The 23,630-nt window shown below is 39.4% G+C and overlaps 1 protein-coding gene across 1 annotated transcript in view; it reads right to left on the bottom strand.

Annotated features, from left to right (window-relative positions):
- SRCIN1 (SRC kinase signaling inhibitor 1) overlaps nt 1–23,630 on the bottom strand; it is a 262,183-nt gene that overhangs the window by 169,664 nt on the left and 68,889 nt on the right. Inside the window, exon 3 of the mRNA XM_072413697.1 lies at nt 8,247–8,270. Coding sequence (XP_072269798.1) covers nt 8,247–8,270 — 24 coding nt within the window. The remainder of the gene's footprint in view (nt 1–8,246; nt 8,271–23,630) is intronic.

Below are 23,630 nucleotides of genomic sequence, written 5' to 3'. Positions count from 1 at the left end.
TAGGAATACCCCAGTAAATTCCCGATTCTCAAAAGAATCGTAAATCCAAGAATGGCAATCACTTGCAATCATGGAGGGTTGGAGCCTCCTGGAAAAGTTTACATTTAATTCAATAAATATATTTGTACTAAAATTAAACAATTATTATTAAAAATAAAATTGAAGTTTAATTGTTATGCAATTCAGGTCCAATTTTATGAATTTGTTGTTCCAATTTACTTCATATAACCCTTTGTACTCTGATATTTTTTTTTTAGTTATGAGTGCAGCAACTCCAAGACATTTTGGACATAAATTATAAAACATCTAAACTTTCATTTTATTTAATAAATTGGTTAATTTAGGTAGAAATAAATTTATTTAATTAAATTAAAACTTTCCCAGGAGGCTCCACCCCCCATGATTGCAAGTGATTGCCATTCTTGGATTTACAATTCTTTTGAGAATCAGGGGGTTTACTGGTTTCAGAGAATTTCTTGTAATACAGGATGGAAAAACCATCCGGCCTTGGTGATTTGGTAGTTTTCAAGGTTTTTATTGCTGCAAGAACTTCTTCAGATGAGATCTTTGCTTTCATCTGTTTGGCCATATGAGAGTTTAAGGTCAGGAGAGTCAATGAGCCATGAACTTGTCAGCCAGTTCGGAGTAGAAGGTATTTCAGGATCCATATATTCTGGCAAGTATCATTTTAAATTGTTCACTAATTGTCAATGGGTTAGCTGTGAGGCTGCCATTAGAAAGCCTTAATTTTATCAGTGTGGTATAAGAATGTTTGGGACTAAGAATATTGGCTAACAGGGATCCAAGTTTGTTTGCATAAAAATTTCTCTTGGACCAGCAGAGTTGTTTCTCCACCTGATAATCCAATAATGTATTTAATTCCACCTTGGTCTGATGTGTTTCCTAGTATAACTGCTTAGATTTAGGTTCATTTTCAACCGGGATTCTAGTTGTTCTATATTCTAAGTTCGCCTATTTTCCTAGCTTTTTTCAGGCGTGATGCTATTTGAATGAAAGCTCCCCGTAAAGTTGCCCTATGGGCATTCCACAGAGTAATAGGTGAAGCCACAGAAGAGCTATTATTATCAAAGTAACCTTTTTAGTGTTTTCTCTATCTCCTTAGCCAACACAGAAAGCGTGAGTTAAGACGCCAGTGGAACTCCGTCAAGGTGGGGGTGATTGATGTACATTGCATTATTAGAGGAGAATAATGAGACCAAGGGGTAGATAAAATCTTTGATTTTAGCACCTGGGGAAGCAAATTGTCGTTTTAAGAAAATATAGTCTATAAGTGTATTGCTAACATGTGTAGATGAATAATTTGAATAATCCGTAGTAGTGGGATTGAGTTCTTTCCATACATCAAAAAACTGGTACTGAGATAGGAGCTTTGATAGGGCTGAGGGCTGGGGAAATTGAATTTTAGCAGATCCTAAGTTAGTTGTAGTTGAATGTTCTAGTTTTGGATCAATAATCATATTAAAGAGTACCATTATTAGTAAAGTGTCCCTGGTGTACTTCTCAATCAGGAAAGAGATGTCTGAAAAATCGTAATTGATGTGTGATAGGCACATAATAGTTTACCAAAGTGACATCCATATCATTGATCTTCCCTTAAAGAAGATAGTGTGGATAGAAATGACTAGTGGGGTCTGCTATCTCCACTTCACAGTTAAAAGGTACCAATCTGTGAAAGGCAAGTAATTCTTTATTTTTCTTGGAAAGTTGAGTGAAATACTTTTGGGTAACATCTGTAAAAATATTTCAGGAGAAACAGTGCGGAGAATCTTGTCTCTTGGAATCCTAGGATGTGTGCGTGAAAAGTGGAGTAGAAATTAAACACTTTCCAACATTTGTTAGGGGTATTAAAACCCTATACATTCTGCAATATGACTGGTAATTTACTTGGAGTCATGTTAGGTGGTTAGAATATCATATTGCTTCTTGAAAAGCCTTTCGACAGTGAGTGTAGTGTTAAAGTGTGGTAGTCTGGCTTTGTAGTCCATAGATTCAGCACTGAGGCCAGATTTCCTCCACTTGCACTCAGCTACACGAACAGTCTGTAAATGTTTGGTATGACTTTTCTGCGAGGGTCGAGGGTTGGCAGGTCGGGGGTAGTGGAAGGTGGCAGGGGTAACTTTATTCAGAACCAGAGAAAGAGTGTGGTTTAACTGAGTGGCAGCTTTATCTAGAGATGTTAATTTTGAGAGAGTTGGAGTGAGGGACGTAAGTTTGAGAATAGGTTGTCGACAAGGTTACGGATATCTCCCTGCCACTGACCAGGTCTTGGATGTAGCAAAGGGGGGCATGATTTAGATAGGATGAAGGTGATAAAGTTGTGATTAGAACCGGGATAGGACGAGTTGCCAAGGTGGGTGAGGTTGCAGAGTTTGAAAAATATCAGGTCTAATGTGTGTCTAGCGATATGTGTGGGGCTGTTTATGTTTTGTGTGAGTCCAAAGGAGAAGGTAATAGAGAGCAGTTTGGCTGAGGAGGGATGGTTGGGGTCATCCGCTGCAACAAAGAAACTAAGCCGAGGGGGTTGTATACAACAGCAACAATGAGGGGTAGCGGGCAAAGGTAGGAAGGACTCTGTACAATTAGGGGCGAAAATAAGACCCACACCACCATGTGGGATGTCAATTTTTTTTTTACCAGCCTCTACTAATAAAGATGCAATTTCCTCCTTAAAGTATGTCTGGCCTCCAGTCCAACTATAAATTCCATTATCAAATAGGTATTTTGGATGGATTAAGGGCAGATTTAGCCTTAATGAGAACAGGAAGCAGCTGGAAATAGTGTGTGGTATCTGTCATGTAAACTGGAAGTAGGTGGTTTGATGGGTAGTGTAGTCCTTTCACTATTCCCAAAGGGGGGAGAGGCTTGTTTTCCATAAAAAACAGGGAACAAAGATTATAAAAGGAGAGGAATGGTCAATGGTCAATGTTTCTAAGGTGTTTATGGGGTATTACAGAATGTGTCATAAAGCATAGGAAGGTTTTATTAAATGTAGATCATCTGTGTTTGCAAGCACTGAGAGCAAAGTTAAAACTCAAGCCAAATCAAGAAACAGGTAATCTTGCAGCAGAACCAACTGTTTAGCAAATTATGCAGATTGGCCCTAACGTTAAAATTACATTTTTAAGTTTTATTTATCTATATCAACATTTAATACAATGCTACTAATCAGTATTTCTTTTTAGGGACATTTACATAGTCTGCCCTTGCATTGTGTTGGCTGAAAGTCATAACTGGTTCATGAGATTTTACTTGACCAGGAGCGGCCACTGAAACACAATTAGGTATTAAAAGAAATGTTAAACCCTAAGAATGACACATCACTGCATAAGTACAGCTTAATAAATCAGAAGCAAAGAACTTGGATGCAGGAGACAGAAATAGGATAAGACACTTATCCTATAATACTGCTCAGGCTAAATAATAAATTGTCCAACAACCTTACAACAATAAATTAGGTATTATGGGTACGCACAGCTTTATATATATGTGATATATAGATTTGTCTCAGAATATGAAAAAGACAAGAAATGCTTTATGAACTATTAACAGGCGGTTTAAGAAATGGGACATAAAAAGAAGCCTTAACTGACTCTAAGAATAAACTGCTGATCTGCCTTAGTGCCAACTCAAATGAATAAGAAAGAGCTATGCCCACCATGTCAGCCAAGTAAAATTGTTCTGACATCAATTAGTGACAGTACATTGAATGTTATCAGGTCACTGGCACTGGATAAGAGATGAATATATGAATTAGACTGCTTGTTTTCTAGCAGATTTACGTCAAACCAGTAGTATATAAGCAAAGATACTGCTTGTGACTGGATGTTTTGACCTAAGAGTGTAAATCCATGAAGATGTTAGTCATTGTTTATCTCTAATACCTGTACCTAAATGGAAGTGGGCAAAAGATGTCTTAAGTGGGCAGAAAGTCCTAAAAATGTAGGACACATTTTTTTTTTTTTTTTATTTTCACACTTTCAATTTCACCCTTGAAGGTACTTTTAAAAAAATAAATTTTTTTCCTGCATTTTTATAGCTGCAGAATTTTTTTTTCCTATTCATTGCTTCAAATCTGTACCAATAAGAGTATTTTTACAATAACTTTTATGGTAAACTTATAGTAAACTTATAAACTTTTAGTGAAAATAATTTTCCCGGCACCTACATATCAGCATAACAAATGGGTAATCCCTTTCAACTCCCACTGTCAGGATGTAACTAGTTAAATTCAGGCCACCTTCACCTTGACAGTAGCTCTGCTGATGGTTCCTTGGGGCATCATATAGTGTTTGATAAATTGAAACCACAAATCGCCTCTCTCTCTGTCGCTCTCTCTCACTTTCTCTGTCTCTCTATTATCTTTTAAAGAGGGAGTAAACTCAAAAAAAAAAAATACACTTACCTTCAATCCCGCAGGGCAGTTACCCCGGTGATGTCCTGCATGGTTTCCCGCATCGTCACGGCATCTGTTCCAGAGCCGGCGCTCCAGGAGCCACCATCTTGGTCTTCTTTTCTGAGTTCTTCATCCTACGCCACCTGACCCAGGCGAAGATCGGGTGACATAGGATGAAAAAAAATTGCTGATGTGTTTAATATACTGGTAGTGACAATTTTCACTTTCAAAAAAAACAGAAATTGAAGTTTGATTCACATGGTGAAAAGAACCAGGCCACTAGGAAACTACCATTACATATGGATGCAGCTAACTATGCTCTGGGATTGCCATCTATGTGTGCACTATTTATCAAATCCCACTGCTTGCAGGGGTAAGTATAGCCAGGCAGCTAAGTTTGCAATGCAATAGCAATTTAAGGACAGTCCATCAGCTGGAAAAAAAAAAGATTTATCAAACATGTTTTATTTCTAACAATGGTACAATGACAACTAAAATGGGACTTACATTTGTAAATTTCACTAAATGAATTTGTATTCCCTCCAGCCTTGGAGAGCTTTATTACATCAGGGCCAAAGTGAGAATGTATTCCTTAAAATAACAGTGATCCCACCTTTCTTTTCAGCTTGGGTTGTCTGTAGTCATTTAACAAAGACCTAGTCAAACAAGATAGGTGGTACATCATACTTGCGGTTTTTGATCAACTCAGCTAGCTTACCCGTTTATACTACTTCAGCCCTAATGGATTCAGAAAGTCTGTCTCTGCCAGCCATATCTTTCAGTACGCCATGTCTTTTCTGATGTTTTAGCCATGAGTATAGACATTGATCATAAGATCTACAGTTACTAATGTTGCAGGTGTCATTAGTATGCAACACAGAGTTATAAGATCAGTATTATGTACTTTAAAATGCATAGATCTGTAACTATCAAAAGACCTAGACACTTTGTCTGGACCTACCTTAAAAGGCTCTTTGTAAAATTAAGTAGATAAGCCCACAGCTCCCAAATTCATCCGCTATCCATGACTCTCCACTGTACCCCCTGTCCATAGCTTTCATTAACTCATTCGCCCAAAGCTTATCTATGCATCTCCATCCACAGTTTATCCAAAGCTCATCTATGCATCTCAATCCACAGGTTATCCAAAGCTCATCAATGCATCTCCATCCAAAGGTTATCTCTGCTACTGTTATCCACAATGAACTGACTAATCACTTAACTAATCTCTATCAAGACTGTATTCAGAAAGGGGAGGCAGAGCATAAGTCACCCAGTGTACAGTAGTCAGACGCCTACCTGTCTAAGCCTTGAAAAGGAAACTATGTAAAAATAGTCAGGGGTGCTACAGTCCACAGCTCCCCTCTGTACCCCCTGTCCACAGCTCACAATATTTCACTCCATAGTTCACCTCTGCACCCCTATTCATGGCTGACCTCTACAATCATATCCAAAGTTCACCTACAGTGGATATAAAAAGTATACAGACCCTTGTTAAAATGCTAGGATTTTGTTAAACAAGACCACAATAATTTCAAAACTTTTACCATCTTTAATGTGAGCTCCAACCTGTACAATTCAATTGAAAAACAAATTTGCTAGGGGAAAATAAAAAAAAATAAAAAAAGTGTGCACACCTTTAATCTAATACTTTTCTGAAGCATCTTTTGATTCAATTACAGAATTCATTCTTCTTGGGTAGAAGTCTATCAACATGGCACATCTTGACTTGGCAATATTTGCCCACTCTTCCTTGCAAAGGCCTTCCAAATCCATTTGCGAGGGCATCTGTGTACAGCCCTCTTCAAGTCACCCTACAGATTTTCTGTTTCTGTTCCGATTTAGGTCGAGATCCTGGCTGGATCATTCCAAAACAATAATTTTCTTCTAGAAAATCCATTCTTTTGTTGATTTAAATGTATACTTGTGGTCATTGCAATTCTGAAAGATGAAATTCCCCTTCATCTACAGCTTTATAGCAGACACCTGCAGGTTTTGGGGCAAAAGTGACTGGTATTTGGAACTGTTCATAATTCTCTCTACCTTTACTAAAGCTGCAGGTGCAGCTGACGAAATGCACCCCCAAAGCACAATATTGCCACCACCATGCTTCACCGTGGGGATAGTGTTCTTTTGGAGTAGAAGAGGATTATGACCATGGTAGTTATGCTTTTATCTGCACTATACTATCACAAAGGAATGTTGTCTGTTGACAGATAACCCCTCTAATTTCCCCAACCATGGCCCAAGGGTGCCTCACCCCTTTACCTTACCCGCAGTCCCAAATAGCGCTGCCCGCTGACCTAAGCTACCAAGGACAATATGGGTTCCCATACAGGGCATATTCTGCCAGAGTCTCCAACCACCTCACAGTCTCCCTGTCCATCCCTGCTGGACTTGCTAGGATGTCACATATCACATGTCGAAGGAATTACTTGTGTAGTGACAGTGAATGCATTATTGCTGTAACAATCTCATCTTGGCAAGTGCCACTCATGGTGCACCAAGTTATTTATATATTGTTAGCAAGGCAGAAGGAGCAAAGGCATTTGCCATCTGATGGGAGCTGTGCTATATATATATAAAAATTAAACCATTCAGTGAATAAAATCTCAAAAATCATTTGATGCGTCTCACAGACTACAGTCCACGTCTTCAGGAATCAATTGATCTACCATTTTGCACATACAAATTTTTAAAAAAATCAATAAAAATTACACTTACAATAATCACTGATCATCCATATATGTCTCACATATGTCGCAGTCCCTTCAAAGATAGTGTTAAGAACTCACAAAAAGTCATAGCAAGGTTGGTAAAAAGCTTAAAGGAATATTATTACTTACATTTCAAACAAGAATGCTCCTAAGGTTTATAAATTAGGGCTACAACAGTTTTACAGCTCTGCACATCTTTAATTAAATCATCTCAATCCTAAACAAACACCCTATGAAAGTGTACCTAGTGAAATATTACTCTTAATACCTAAAAGTACTCCATTTACAAGCAATACTAAATAAATATATCAATACATAATTCCACATATGACTCTACTGTACATTATTACATTGGGTGAAGGCACATTTATAAATTCATGATCTCAAGTACTTCAAGGTACTTAACATCCATGTAGCAGTGCCATGAATGAATGTAAATGACTGCTTGAAAATTCTAACACTTACTATTCAGTAAGAATATACTTGAGTTTCACCCCCTAAGAGCAGGGGCCCAGTTGGAATTGTGAATGTTGCAACCCATACTTATATGCCAATACTACAGAGAAGAATATGCAAACCCCAAGAAATTTCTACAAAGTCCCATATCTTAGATATTCTAACTTCTTGCCTTTTAATTGGTAGCAAGTCTACACAGAAATTGGATCTGAATAATGAAACTTCACACAAAGAAAAAATATTTAGCAAAGTTAGGGTGCACCTTAAAATCTAACTACAGCCACCTTTCTAGTTTGAACACAGTCGGGACAAATTACACTTTCTGGCATTTTTTTTATTTTTGTCAATAACCATGCTGAGATTTTTCCTTCACTTCTTTCTGTTTTGACACTAGTAAAGGAAGGCACAAACAGAAAGTACACATTGTAAATTAGGACACAGACATGCATTACCTTTGCCTTATTTGAAACCACTATTGGAAGAAAACTATCTTGACTAGAGTAGGGCTTTATTCAGAACAGAAAGTAAATAGACCTAGTCAGTACCTTTTTTTCACTGTCTCATTTAACAGTACACAGCTATAAATAATTCACACAAAATACGGTGCATACTATAGGGGACACATGCAATGCCAGGGATATGATGGTAATTACACTGACCTTAAAGCTCCAGTAGTTTGGCTGCTGAAAAAAAATCAATAGGAGAAAGAAAAAAAAATAGAATAAAATAACATTATATAAATGTTGAACAAACAGTATATAAATAACATTACACATAATTAATAATCAAATTACTATAACTGGTATGTCTACACAGGTTTCTCTGCTTTCTATTTTACACAAAAAATAAATTACACAAATTCAAAAACTTTATTACCCCACAGCAGACTAAATGGAGTTTTAAACACTAAAGCTAGTATTACATTGACCAGGTTTCAGGGGTACTCTGGAAACAATATATTAATGTGTGCAAGTATCTTTAAATTCCTGCTTTTTATTTCTTTTGGCAGTTTAACATGTGGAAAGTGAACACAGGTTGGAATTTTAATTCCAAATCAAGGGGGCAACACCAGATTGTGAAGCCCAGGGACTAAAGCCTGTCTGGAACTGGCAACCACTGGAGGGTTCCATCAGGGGCTGTGCAAGGGGTTTTATCAATTTCACAATTTCATATGTTAAATGTGTGGGGCAGGAAGCCTCACCCATGCCGTCACAGTTTTATTGTTTTTCCACTTAGGATTCTCAGTATTCCCAGTAGAATTCTGAGTATTGACATCGTTAGGTGCCTTCTTTTACCTTACCCCTTCCCATAACCTGGGTCCAAAGGGGTCTAACGCATCCCTCTACAGGGCATCCATATGAGGCCCTTTAACCTGGAATTATCATTCCCCTCCTCATTTTTCCACCACCACTCGACCCAAATCCCTTTCCATCTTCCTAAATTTGCAATAAATTATCCAAAACACAGAACTTCTGATAATTTTCATTTCTTGTCTGCTCATAGCTGGTTAATATGGAACGTGTAAAGATAGTGAACTACAATTTTAAAGGTTTGAATTTTCCTGAGAAGCGCACAGCCTTGTTATGAGAGTTGGCTAAACTGCGGGTTTCAGGTAGCACTGATACAGAAACCCCATTTTAAAGGCGCAAATATGCCTAAACTCTCTAACCGGAATTTCAGGTCCTGTGGTGTTTCAGTGCCTATTTCAAATCAAGTTTCCTGGAAATTTGTTGATATGTATAAAGATACTGAGGGTACAGTGCTATTCATCAAAGGCCTCTTAGAAGGAAAACTGGTAAATATGGCATCTATATACACCCCCTTACTTGAACAACTAAGGTTTTGAAAATTAGAGGTGTTTTCTGAAGGTCTACTTATTTGCGGAGCAGACTTTAATTTTGTTCCAGACTCCTAGATACATCTGGTGCAGCCTTCAGGCCACATCATACAAAATCTAACAAGTTAAGACAATATTTACAGAAGCACCAACCCGTTGATATTTGGAGGCTAACTAACCCCTCAGGTAAAGACCACACGTTTTTCTCACATCCCACCAGATGTGTTCCAGGATAGACCACTTCTGGCTTCAACATTCTGACTTATCCCAGGTAACACAAAGTACTATTGACAGCATAACATTTTCAGACCATGCTCCTGTCCTGTTGGTGTTGACTCTCTCCTATGCCTCCCCTAAATCTTGTGGAAATTAAGTCCCTCCTCTCTGACCCGACCATAAAGGCAGACTTTGCCACTGAATTGAAACACTATTTTAAGGTGAACACCTTCTCTGACTGTTCGCCTACGATAGTCTGAGAAGCACATAAGACAGTGGTGAGGGGGCTGCTCATTAGACATGGTACCAATATCAAGCGGGAGAGAGAGGCCGAAATTGCATCCACATTGAAATGTATTCAGGCTCTGAAGACAGGAATGTGTAAAATAATTTGGCATTACATAGACAAAAGTTGGCATCTCTGTATTTGGGAAAGGCTAAAACGGCCATGATTAGGTGCCGAAGGAAGTATTATGAACACAGTGACAAAAGTGGCAGGCTCCTGGCCAGAGCATTGTGTGGGATGAGGGTGCACACTCATGTTCCATTCCATGCCCTTAAACTCGAAAAGATAAGCAAATACCACTGACAATTGAATAACCCAAACCCAGCATGCAGTACAGCGGAGTGGTAGGCTGATAGTCTTAAAGAAACTGCAGTTGCAATCCAATAAAAAATTAAAGCAGAAATGGAAAGATCAAGGATGTGCTGAGAAAGATAGACTTTGGACCCAGGAGGATGGTGGATTATACCGTATGTGCTCCCTATGCTGTATACATATCTAGCTGAGGAAATGCATGGCCCATCTCATCTTTACAAAGGATCTATGATTTCAGCAGTAACCACACATTGGATTGTCCTAGGATTTACTGTTACAAAACAATTTTGTCACAAATGTGATATGTGTCAACTAAATAATCCTGGAAAACTTGTAAAAACCCCTGTGAAACAATTTACCTAATGCTTTGTACCATTTTTAGAGATTGCAAATTGGTTGTGTTCAATTATCAAAACGTCAGCAATTTCAGTATGTTCTAGTGTGTGTGGCCATGATCTCTGAATGGATAGAGGTTTGGCCTGTTACCATACTAATCCTTTAACCACAGACAAAAAAAAAACTGTTACAAGAAATCATGTGCAGATATAGCCTGATGGAATCATTAGAAACAGATTCTGAAGGTTGCGTCAAAAGTTATAGAAGGCCTACAGAAGTTTCACACACCATATCAAGAAGAATATAATGGGATAATTAGGAACCGTCTTACTAAAATGAACAGACCTGTCTCGTATAGCTGCAAATCCTCCCCTTGTGTTAAAGTCTATTATACATACCCCTGGGTGTCCAGAGAAAATGTAAACTTTTAAGATATTGTTTTGTAGGACCCCTATGACAGAATTTTTAAATATGTTTCAATATGTTTACAATGTATGTAGCACAGCAGCTCACAGGAGGCTCCGTCACCTGTTGAGGGAAATACTCACCTAAATCCTCGCACTCACCACCTCGCTCATCCTCTATGACTGGCAGCTTGCCAGACCCGCCGATTGATCAGTTTCTACTCCTATCGCATGCGCCGTGCTTCTCATCCAGCACCCGTCAGAGGGATTGTGCAGCACCAGGAACAGCCAATATAGCCGCCACTGAGGAGGACACGAGGTATTCCCCCTCTGATTTCATCCCAGATGCACTGCAGCAAGAAGAAGATTCCCCCATACCGTGTTCTGAGCACTTACACAATGCCACAGCAGTGGCTGCACTTCTTACACCTACTGTACAAGCCACCATAGACAATGCTATGAAAAGAGGAATACAATCATTGCGCATGGAGCTCCAGAATGAGGCCAAGCCAGGATCTCTGACCTGGAGGATGATTTATTTACATCTAAAGTGCAACTTGCCTCACTGGAGACAAAGTCAGCATCAATGGCAGATAAAATAGAAGACCTGGAGAACAGGGATCAACATAACAGGCATGAATGGGATACTTGAGGTGGTGAAACTTCTCCACCAGCCTATGTGATAATACCATTCCTTCATTACTAGGTTTGGATGTCGAGTGTAAAGTGGAACGAGCACATCGTTTGGGCCCTCCCCGCAAGGATTCAGCTTCCCAAAGACCAGTCATAGCAAGATAATTTGGTTATAACGTCGGATCCTGCATGCTTTCAGGGCTCACCGCTGACCATTCTATTCTCTTATTTGCTGACTAATCAGCAGTCACCTGTAAACACAAGCAATTTCATACAGTATGCTCAGAGCTGTTTGAGTGTAAACTACGCTTAACATTGGCCTACCCAGCATGTCGTGATTCTGAAGGACAAAACCACAATTTCACCTCCTCAGAGGCTGCGGAAGCCTTCCTCCATGATATCAACACCGAATCTTCCTCCATGTCTCTTTCTTCTATCCAAAATTCGCTCCGCAGCCCAAGCAACATTTACCCAAGATAGAGCTAAACAGAAAATTAAATGATGCCATCATGGCGGACTTTTAGAGCCCTGATGAGATTACTCTAGAGTATATCCCGGGAAGACACTCTTGGTAACAACAGGTTTAACAACCACAACTATATCCTTTGAGATTGTTTTTTCTACAAAGCGAGGTACTTTTAAGTTAACTATTGTATTAGTTCTATAACCCGCATCACAGGCACCACACTAATTGTGGATTGCCCAACTCAATCTTAATACTGACCCAAAAGAAACACCTGGTACACGGCTTAACATCATTTTGATCATTGGCTAGCAAAATACAAGCATTTCAAATTAAAATTTATTGATCTAAAATATCATAAATTTGGGAACAAATCAGGGAAAATGATGGTGAATCTGGTTAAACCATTTTTACCACATAAAGGTATCTCTTCATATTTGCTAGGGATGGAAATCTCACTTTCTATTCTGAAAAAATAGTGGAGGCATTTGTCTCCTACTATCAGACACTTTACACCGCCAGTAAAACACAGGAAAGAGTAGGGAGGGACTTACTAGGCAAAGACAGCATACCCAACCTAAAAAGTACTCAAATAGAATATTTAAATTCTCCTATTACTACTGAGGAAGTATCTGCTTCTAAAGTTAGTATGGCTACGGGTAAAGCACAAGACACAATACATGAATACATCACAGAATTTTATAAGATGCCAAAGGAAGATATTTCTGAGCCTAGAAAACATATACTTAGATATGTGGCAGGAAGGGTATTATTTCACTATAGGAAAAGAATCTTATATCAAAGTGTTACCTAAGAAAGATAGGGACTCTAAAAAAATGACATCCTAACGCCCTCATTCATTGATAAATATTGATGCCAAGATATTATCAAAACTCATGGGAGATAGGCTGGCAAAATTTCTTCTGGCACTAAACTCCCCAGTTCAGGTAGGTTTTGTCAAGGGAAGATCAGCTGTTACCAACATTTGCAAGGTTCTAGTGATTCTGGAATACTCCAAGACACATCCTTAGGAGGATGTGCAATGGTGGGCATTGACACAGAGAAGGCCTTTGTTTCATTGCCCTTAGTCATATGGGTATCAATGGCCAATCAAAGGCACCCACAGCACGAGTCAGCATACCGGGTTTTTTATCGAGTTCAAAACCATTTGAGAGAGGGACACGACAGGGATGCCCATTATCGCCACCCCTCTTTATTAGAGCTTTGGAAATGCTGGTGAGAACCATTGAAAAATCACCACTGTTGCAGGGTATTCATATAATGACCAAGATGTACGCTTCGCCTGTTTTGCGGATGACATTTTACTGTTTAATTTCAGACCAGGGAATAATTTTCCATATGTACATGATTTATTTCAGGTGTTCGACAGTGTCTACCATTAATTTCGATAAGATTGAGTTTCTGCCGTTAACACGGATTACACATAAGGAGTGGTTATCTGATACACCTTGCAGTAGTGAAACAGAAACTCACTTATTTGGGTATTAAGATTGGCACAATGCCTTCAACTATTTATTCACTGAATTATCCACCTCATACACAAAATAATCAGAGAACTTAAAATATGGGAACATTTGTCATTGTTATTGATGGCCAGATGTCATTTAATAAAATTGATGTAGTTTTAAAAACTGCTGTATCCACTTTATCCACAACTATTCCCCTATTATTGAAGTATTCAGATGTAAATTTGCTGAACAAGGCACTTACCAGGTTTCTGTGGAAAGGGAATCAGCCCCGTATTTCTATTCAAAAACTCTACCTTCCTACAGCGAAAAGAGGGTTAAATCTTCCCAATATTCAGTTATACAATTTGGCAAATATCTCCAGGCATATTGTAGATTGGCTAAAGGGTACGTCCACCTATTCCAACTTCTCCTTGGGGAAAGCCATAGTACACCCGGGGGATCTCAAAGCTCTAGTCCACACCAAAATTGGGGATCTCCCTGAGGGGCTGAAACATACCATTTTAATAAGGAACACAGTGGTGGCCTAGAAGGAAACTAGAAGGAAGCTGAAATTTCCAGTCTTGATATCTTGTTACCTTCCTATCCAAGGCAACCCCAGGTTCCCACAAGGTTTGATACACAAAGCATTCCATACTTGGAAAGCTAAAGGTATTAAACTCATAAGTGACCTGATGACTCCAGATCTTTCTGGTCCATTGTCTCCACAGGTTTTAAAAAATATAATTTTTCTCTGTTAAAATGGGCTGTACACACTATCTATATTTCACAGGTGCTACATTATGGAAGGGCACTGGTGACAGATTTTTGGAGCTTTACAGACCAATTTATATGATAAATTGTTATGCCTACCAGTACCGTCCATCTCTGCTAATTATGCTCATTTACAATCCTTTTCTTTAAAACCTTTAGAGGACACAAATGTGAAACACTGGGACAGAGATCTTCCATCTCCAGATACCGTAGACAGGATCTTGTCAGGTTAACTCACAGTAAGGAAAAGTAAGACCAACAAAAGTTGGAGGAAAGCTCAATTCAAATTATTGCATCATGTTTACAAAGTTTTCTATCCACGAAAACATGGCTAAGATAGTACTGTCACAAATGCGGAGCTCATAGACCTTCTCTGAAAATTCACTTTGGCTTTGCCCTAGGGTTTCACTTTTTTTGGCAAAAACTACTACAATATATTCACAAAATATTAGCTCTTACAAATCCTGTGGACCCTTTTATATGTATAATTGGTAGTTTGGATGACATTAATGATAACTCCTTAGGGAGAGACTCCAAAAGATAGACTAGTATTTGTTTGTTAGTGACAGAAAGAGCAATAACAGCATCTTGGATTTACACACGCCCACCCACAATAACTGAAGTTCAAATGGCTTTGAAACAAATTTTCAATAGAGAACTTCTAGAAGCAGACCAAGGTGATGACTCTGCTGTCATTAGTTTTTTTGGCATGCATTTATTGATAAGGTTTTGCCATCTTCTGAGAGGTGGGCCATCTATGGAAAATATCAATATTCTACCTGGTACATTACGAAAAGTGTTTTCTGAGATGTAATGTATGCTCAGGGTACCAATTGTTATTGTATTTTGTTTATATGGGGAATGCCAACTGGAAAACGTTAAAATGGCTGTGCTCAATATTTACCTATTTTTTGTATGATTATACAGTATATTGTTTTTTTAGAGTGCATCATTGAGTATGATTATTTGTGTTGATGTAGATAAGATACTAGATATGTTTATTGATAATGTGAATTGTTCTCTTTATTTTTTTTTATTTCTTTTATAATATGCTGCTGATATTTTATTTTATCTGAATTTTGTGTTATTCTGTATGTTTTGAAAAAATTCAATAAAAATTTTGTTTAAAAAAAACATGTATGTACAAGGTAATAGTAGTGACTCTAAAAAGGGTGTCTATGAATAACGGTACAATGACTGACTCAATTATTAGTGTATACTCTGTAAATGTAATGCATCCACTTTTGGTAAGATAGAAACAAGATAAATTGCATTCTGAGGATCCCAATGGAGAAAATTATGCATATATTGTTATATTATTTATGATACTAATAATGTGGGGAAACAAAAGAACATACAAGGTCCAATTCTGACCAACCTGAACCAGGGGCATTGGTAGACAAGTGTTTTGGTCTGCAAGAAATTTTCATTACTAAGAGTTCGCCTACACTGGGGATATACACCCACTTACTTATTTGTCCTGATAGAAAGTTATATTGCAACTAAAATTGTAGCCTAGCCCAGCAAGGTGAATGATTTGAAAGATCAAGCAAAATTATTATGACAAAGTACGCACAGACACTGGTCTTAAGTGTAAAAATGGATACAGAAAAACAAAATGTATGAGGGGTGAGTGTCTATACACAGTTTTATTCCACACGTTATGAGAGTCACCTCTGAAATTGAGGAACATGACTTCTTTGAGGTGGCATATTGGGATGTAAATCAATCTTTATATTTTCCTGCTCTGAATTCTCGGAATTGGGAAGTTCTATATAGGAATATAGATTTACCCTGAAAAAGTGAGTGGATGACTGGACGGCCAATTAATGAGGATAGGAGAGGTGTGTATGTGACCACTGATTGGTAGGACCCTATGGGTATCTAAACTTAGACGAACCTTTTGTATGGCAATTTTTTGAAAGTACTGATGAAGGTTGCCAGACATTTACACAGTCAATGTGTCTGAGTTGGAAAAATGATTACCCAGGTTTAAGTGATCCAGTAAGAGATCCAAGACTCTGGCACACATGGAAAGGATGGGGGGTAAGGTGTGTGAAACTATGGGTCAAATATAAAATGAAAAAAATGTTTTGAAGCCTGTAAAATGAATCCTGGTAAATGTAGTACACCCAAAGTTAAAGCTACAAACATGATATTTCCACAATTATCCTCACAATGGACTGTATATACAGAAACTCAGTTTGTATTATACACTATGAGGACAATAATAAAAGATTTTAGGTTTGATTATTGGCATGAGAGATGTGTTGCATATGTAAAGAATCAGATCTATATGATCAAGGGATGACTGCAGTCCTGCAAAAAGGTAAAATGAGATATCTTAGATACAGCTTTACGGACAAGTGGAATTGCAATGGGAACATTAAATGTTTTTGGATACCATAAAAATTAAATTTAAAAGGGTTTATGCTGGGCTGGTAAAATAGCAGGAAAAATTTGCTTTATAATGCACCCAAATACAGTCTGAGTTGTCACAGTATCTCAGGTTGATGATCACATCCCTTTATGAGTGGCAATTTCCACTCAATCTAAAGAAACAAGCCAGGAATGTAGTAACTAAGGTTTGCTATGAGTCACATGAGTTGGTGGTTAACACAATTTCATGGTTATTCTAATCTAACTTTCATGGTTTCTTCTTTTTTAGACACCTTTTTTTAAAGACATCACTATTAACCATTTCAGGAAATATTCTTGGACAGACTTAAACTTCTGGGTCTTGATCTCCTTCACACTTTGGGATTGTCTCATCTGGCATATAAATCACAAACAAGACAATCTCAGGACTACTTCTCAATACATCTTTATACTTTTTGTTCCCCATATACTGTAAATAGGTTTGCTATGAGTCACATGCATTGGTGGTTAACACAATTTCATGGTTGTTCTAATCTAACTTGAATGTTTACTTCTTTAGTACCCATCTCAGGGACCGAACACTGTGCCTATACTCCTATCAATTTAGGTACCATCTTGTCAGATGATGTTATCCTGCATCCTAGGTTGGATATAATGGTTTATGAGTCAGGGCAGCCTTGAATGATAGAAACTGATAGGTGATGGAGAAGTGAAAATGCTTGTGTCAGAGAAATCAAGAATGAATTATATAGGAACATTACTGGGATAAAACAGGATCATGTTTAGTGGATGCTCATAATTTTCCCCTCAACTACCTAAAGTATATTGGGCAACATTATTGGTGCTGGCATCAAGTGAGTAATGATACATTTTTTCCCTCAATTGTACTCAAAACTCATGGAATTTATTGTGTCTACACTCATATCCTGGGTGTGGCTGTAGCTGAGAAGCAAGGACACAATCCTATCACCCTCGAATAAAGGTTACACATCAAACATGAAACGTTACAGAAGATTTCTAGGGTTAGGGTATTTATTAGGGATTGGAGCAGAGTTAAAGGATTGGTTATTATATTTTGGTAAAGAATTAAATATTGAATACACTAAGAGGTTTTGAAAACCAAGCAACCATACGTCTGACTCAAGATGGAAGTAAACTGTTGAAGGTATTGCATGCTCTTGAGGAGGATGCCAAGGTATTTTGGTGGTAAAGTTTGTTTGGATATAGTCCTAAAGCACCTGACTTTTTAAAGCTTCATCCTAAAATCATATTACTCTTTTCCACTGTATTGCTTTACTTACTTATGATAATCATAGGCCTAATAAACTAAGTAAAAATTATAATAAAAAATAAAAAAGGTGTACCTCTACTAGATACCCCATCTTGAACAGTAAGAGAAATGGATAAGTTAGGGGTGACCCTTTGACAGCCCCCCAAACTCCTGACACCTAAGGAGGCTTCTCATTTGTTTTGGGTATCAAGGGAAGAGATCTCCTCTGAATCTCTGTATTCAATCCAAGGTGGCTAAGGAATATCTGACCCTGTTATACCCACACTTAAAGATTGTTTGTTTCAGGAACCAAAGTCTGGATAATAACTTGCTATAAGGAACTCATTATCCTCCTAAAGTTTGCAGGAGGTCTTGAGACATGCCCAGTCAAGGCATGGACCATCATCTCACCTCTGAGGATGTTATTCCACTCTTCCAGGGCTGAAGATTTAAAGAGTTTCCTGTGAGGGTTTTCTGTGAATACCAAGAGAGTCGTGGTGCACAGTGCAAGCTTATGCAACACCAATTCGAATTTAAGCTGATGTTGCCAATGAGTAAGTGGTGTGGGTAGCAGGCTCCCCAAGTCTCTTGTATGAGTACACAATCCTTAAAGGTAATGATTAAGGGAATCATTCAGGGAATGAACCTGAGGGGGAAAATTATGTGGACTTTATGATTTTTCACTTTTGGCTGGTGAAACAAATGGCTTTTTTTTTTTTTTTCAAACCAATTTTTATTAGTTTATTCGTTTTACAAATACACATCATAAACAACAGTTTAACAGGGGGATACAACAAAGGGGGGAGTACAGGGGGGGGGCAGGGGACACTTAAAGCTGAGAAAAAAATACTAAAAATATCAACTAGTTGCATTGGCAGAAAATGTAATATTGGTAATATACCATGTAGAGTATTGGAACTCCTTCAACATTGTTGAGCTTTCCATGTCTGTATAAGTACATAACATAAATTTATACCACTGTTGCCAGAAATAAGTTATACGATCATCGCCCTGTATCCGGGCATCCAACATCTCAGTATGGAATAAAGCTTTCAATGAAGTGATGACTTGCTCCAGTGTGGGAGATGATGGTTGAATCCAGTTGCGCATAATTATTCTTCTGGCAGCTAACAGACATACATTAGTCCAACGTTGTAATGAACAGGGCATACCAACCTGGTTGGCCTGTTCCCATGAGCCAAACAGGAGGAGGGAAGGGGTGTTAGGAATAAGATGACCAGTAACTTTGGACACAAACAAAACAACCTGACTCCAGAATTGCTCAATATGTTGACAGAACCAAAGGCGATGAGTGAGAGAGGCCTTGGGATTATCGCACTTTGGGCATTGAAAATGCCAGTGTCCAGACTGCACAGCTGACACTGCCGGCCTGAACACTTTGTAGGCTCTGTGTAATAGCATAAATTGCGACTCTCGCCATACCTCATTGACAACAGATTTTCTGACAGTCAAATAACCCTGTATAAGCGTATCCACAATCTCCGGATCTGGAAAATCTTTTTGCCATAGTCTTACATTGGAGGCTGATAGGGGCTTAACAAAAGAAGGCATCAGATAGGCATGTATATTAGATATACTCGGAGGGGATAGAGTCAACAGCCTGTCAAAGTCACTGGAGCCCGAGAAGTCTACAGATCGGTGAACCAGAGATTTGAGGTAGGACACCGCCTGATTATAGTACAAGGGATGAAGCGCCCGTCCAGGAATCTTATACTTGCTTCGTAGAGCCGACAGGGGTAATTTAGACATATCCTGGCCAAACAGATCTCTAAAATAGATCAAACCATTCTCTTTCCAAATATTAAAGGCTCCATATTCCTGTGCCTGGGGAAACTGAGGATTACCACAGATAGGGAGGTATTGAGAGAAACAGAAAGGAAGTTTAAATTTTTGTCTAATAATCTTCCATGTAATTACCGTATCTCTGATTATTAGATTATGACGTAGGGGTGATGGAAGCGTCGCCAATCTGCAATGTAAAAGGGCGCACAGGTTCCATGGATGAGCCATAGCACTTTCCATGGACAGGTTGGAATGATAGGAAGAGCCTCCTAGCCAGTCCACGACATGTCTGGCTAAACATGCCAAATTATAGATCCTAACATTTGGAAAGCCCACCCCTCCCTCCGTCCTTGGCAAGTATAATTTCAAAAGCGAAATTCTGGGGCGTCTACCTGCCCAAATGAATTTCGTAAAAGCTCTGTTAAGAGCGTTAATATCGGTATGAGTGAGTAACAGGGGCAAGGTCTGCATGGGATAAAGCAATTTAGAAAAAGACATCATTTTCACCAAATGACAGCGGCCCAGAAAAGATAGAGGTAGGTTCTCCCACATCTTCAACTCCCGCAATATTTTGGTGATCAAGGGAGGATAATTCAAAGAATACAACGAGGAAGGCATACGCCCAATGTGCAAACCCAGGTATTTTATAGATTGAGAAGCAATTTTGAATGGAACCTCCTCCTTCCAGCGGGCAGCAACCGTCCCAGACCTGGCTAGGGAGAGAATTTCACTCTTTGCAAAATTTATTTTGAGGCCAGCAAAGCTTTCGTATGTACTGAATAATGTTCTAATAGCATTGCAATCCCCTCTAGGGTCAGACGTGAATATCAATATGTCATCCGCAAAAAAGGCGGTTCTCAACTCCCCATCATGCACCGGAATACCATGCAGAGATGGGGTGGTATCCAAACATCTGACCAACGGTTCTAATGCAAGGTTGAATAGGAGGGGCGACAAAGGGCATCCCTGCCTGGTTCCCCTGTACAATGTGAGGGGACCAGACAGGAACCCAGGTGTAAGTATATTAGCCTTCGGGGATGCATACATTGCCATCAATAAGTTCAAAAATGAGCCTCCCAGCCCAATGTGGCGAAGCACTTTAAAAAGCCAGGTAATATTTACCGTGTCAAATGCCTTTTGTGCATCTATTGCAATGATAGCCATATCAGGATCGAGTTGTTGCCGCTTCGCTATCTCTAGGGCCACCAGGACTTTCCTTATGTTAGCCACTGCAGACCTGCCCTGTACAAAGCCCACCTGAGAAGGGGAAATAAGTGAAGGCAGTAACCGTGCCAATCTATCTGCCAGGATTTTGGATAAAATTTTTGCATCGATATTGATCAGAGAGATAGGGCGATAGGACTCCGGGTCACATGGGTCCTTGTCCTTTTTTAAGATAAGCTTTATATAGGCTTCCCGTCCCGACTGAAAATAGGTGCCTCCGTCCCATAAGGAGGAGTACATGGCATGAAGGTCATCAACCACCTTCTCGCTAAGGAACTTATAAAATTCGGCAGTATAGCCGTCAGGTCCCGGGGCCTTCCCATTTTTCAAGTGCGAGATAACCCTTTGGATTTGTTCTTTAGTAATAGGGGCATTTAGTATCTCCAAATCATCACGTTGCAATCTGGGCATCTCAACAGATGATAGGAATGCCGAGCCAGCTGCCTCATCTGAAACCGGGGGAGAATACAGACCCTGGAAGTATTGTGCTAAAGACTGGTTCACCGCTTTAGGCGAGGTGATCAGAGCACCCTCAGATGACCTCAGTTTTGGAATATGGGTTGGTTTATATTTTGCGCGAACCAAATTCGCCAACATTTTACCTGACTTATTACCAAATTTGTGAAATTCCAAATCTCTATATTTAGATTTCAGTTGCTCATATTGATATAGCTCTAAGTCAAATTGATGTTTGGAGTCACGCCACACCTGTCTGGCAGTTGGGGAGGGATTATCAGTGAGCGCCTGTTGCGCTTCTCTAAGATTACGTTGAGCAGACAGGAAGCGAGAAAGAGTCAGCTTTTTCTTTTTGGTCAAAAAGGAAATGATCTGTCCTCTCAGGTAGGCTTTACCAGCTTCCCAAAAAAGCACCGGCTCGCTCCTATGAGCAGCATTATGTTGAGTATATTCTAGCCATGAAGACGTTAGCATTCCCTGGAACTCGGGATCTTTGCATAGATAAGAGGGAAAACGCCAGGGTAAATAATCTCCCTTGGGGAAGCTATCCCGTAAGGTAACAGATATGGGGGACTGATCTGATAATGCCAGAACATGTATTTCCGGTGACTCTAGTCTCTCCAGCACCGCATCTGTGCAAAATAAGTAATCCAAGCGAGCTTGTGCTATATGGGCCTGGGAGACAAAGGTAAATTGGCGTTCCAGAGGATGGTACTGCCTCCAAACATCATGTAGGGACATTGCTTGGACAAAATCTGCTAGTATCAAATGAGAAGAAGACCTGGCAGTAGTGGGAGTCAGAGCAGATTGTCTGTCCTCCGATTGCACCATAACACAATTGAAATCTCCCCCAACTATTTTACAGGGGGTAGGGTCTTGGGCTATCCAACTAGAGACTTCCTGGAAAAAAGAGGAAGATGGCGAGTTGGGTGCATATATGTTATAGAGAGACAGGTCAAAATCGGGGAATTGAATGATCAGTTTTAAAATGCGGCCAGCTAAGTCGCATTTAACTGTTTTGATCGTACCTTGGAAAGATCTATGAAACAGGATCATAGCTCCTGCCTTCCGATCAACAGAGGGGGTACCATAAACCTCCCCGACCCACAATTTTTTCATTCTATGAAAGTCATCAGCTCCCAGATGCGTTTCCTGCAGCAGAACAATATCGGCTTTCAATCTTTTCAGGTGACGCAATATAGCCATGCGTTTATTTGGGGAACGCAGCCCCTTAACATTCCAGGAGACTATTTGCATATCAAACGTGTATGGGGCTCATACATAGCATTGACATATCTACTGCAAAGAAACCTATATATATCAGGTGAATACCAAGAATAAATGCCATGCGTCAAATAAACATCACAAAGCGTAACATAACACATAACTAGCAGTGAGTCAGACTGCATGGAGAAGGACCAAGCATATCCAGTAGGGTCAACATGGTTGTTACAGAAATCAGCAAAAAAATTGTGTCCCATATCAACATCAGAAACATAAGGAAGGGCCAAGAAAGAGACAAGGGGGGAGAAACAAACACTGTGGTTAGGTGACTTTCCTTTTTTCCTCGCGGAGCGGTAAAAGTCATTCCAACTCATCAACATTGGAAAAAGCGTCATCACAGTAGTAGACATAAGCTCACGCCTCCATAATGGGATAAAATTATGAGAGGTTTCAAATTGAAACAACAAGAAAAAATAAGGCACTTTCTGGTTAGGTTGATCTTGAAACAGATTATCTCGCCCTGGATTGCATCTCAGAATGGTGTGTGTCGCGGATCTTCTTGGTGGGAGGACCATCCAACTGCCTAGGAGCTTTAGGGGAGTACACCGGGATGGAGGAGCGCCCATTCAAGCGTGGCGGTGATGCACCGGAATTGTCAGATGGTGCCGGTGACATCTCAGATGTTAAAGTACGGACTAAAGTTTCAGCTTCCGCAGCTGAGGAGAGTGAATATTTTCTCCCCTGTGAATCAGTAAAATGCAGAATTGCAGGATAAGCCAAGGTGAAACGTAATTTATGATGGTAAAGCATGGAACAGACTCGCTGGAAGCTGCGTCTCTTGCGTGAGACTTCTGCAGAATAGTCCGCAAATAGCAACAAGGGGGTATTCTCATATTGCAGCTTTCGCTGATTCCGAAAAGCTTGAAGCAGGCGGGTTCTATCCGCATAATAGGAGTAGGC

The sequence above is a fragment of the Pyxicephalus adspersus genome, chromosome 6, assembly GCF_032062135.1.
Source record: "Pyxicephalus adspersus chromosome 6, UCB_Pads_2.0, whole genome shotgun sequence".
NCBI lineage: Eukaryota > Metazoa > Chordata > Amphibia > Anura > Pyxicephalidae > Pyxicephalus > Pyxicephalus adspersus.
Note: the sequence above shows the minus strand (reverse complement) of the source record. Positions and strands in the feature narration are given on the sequence as shown.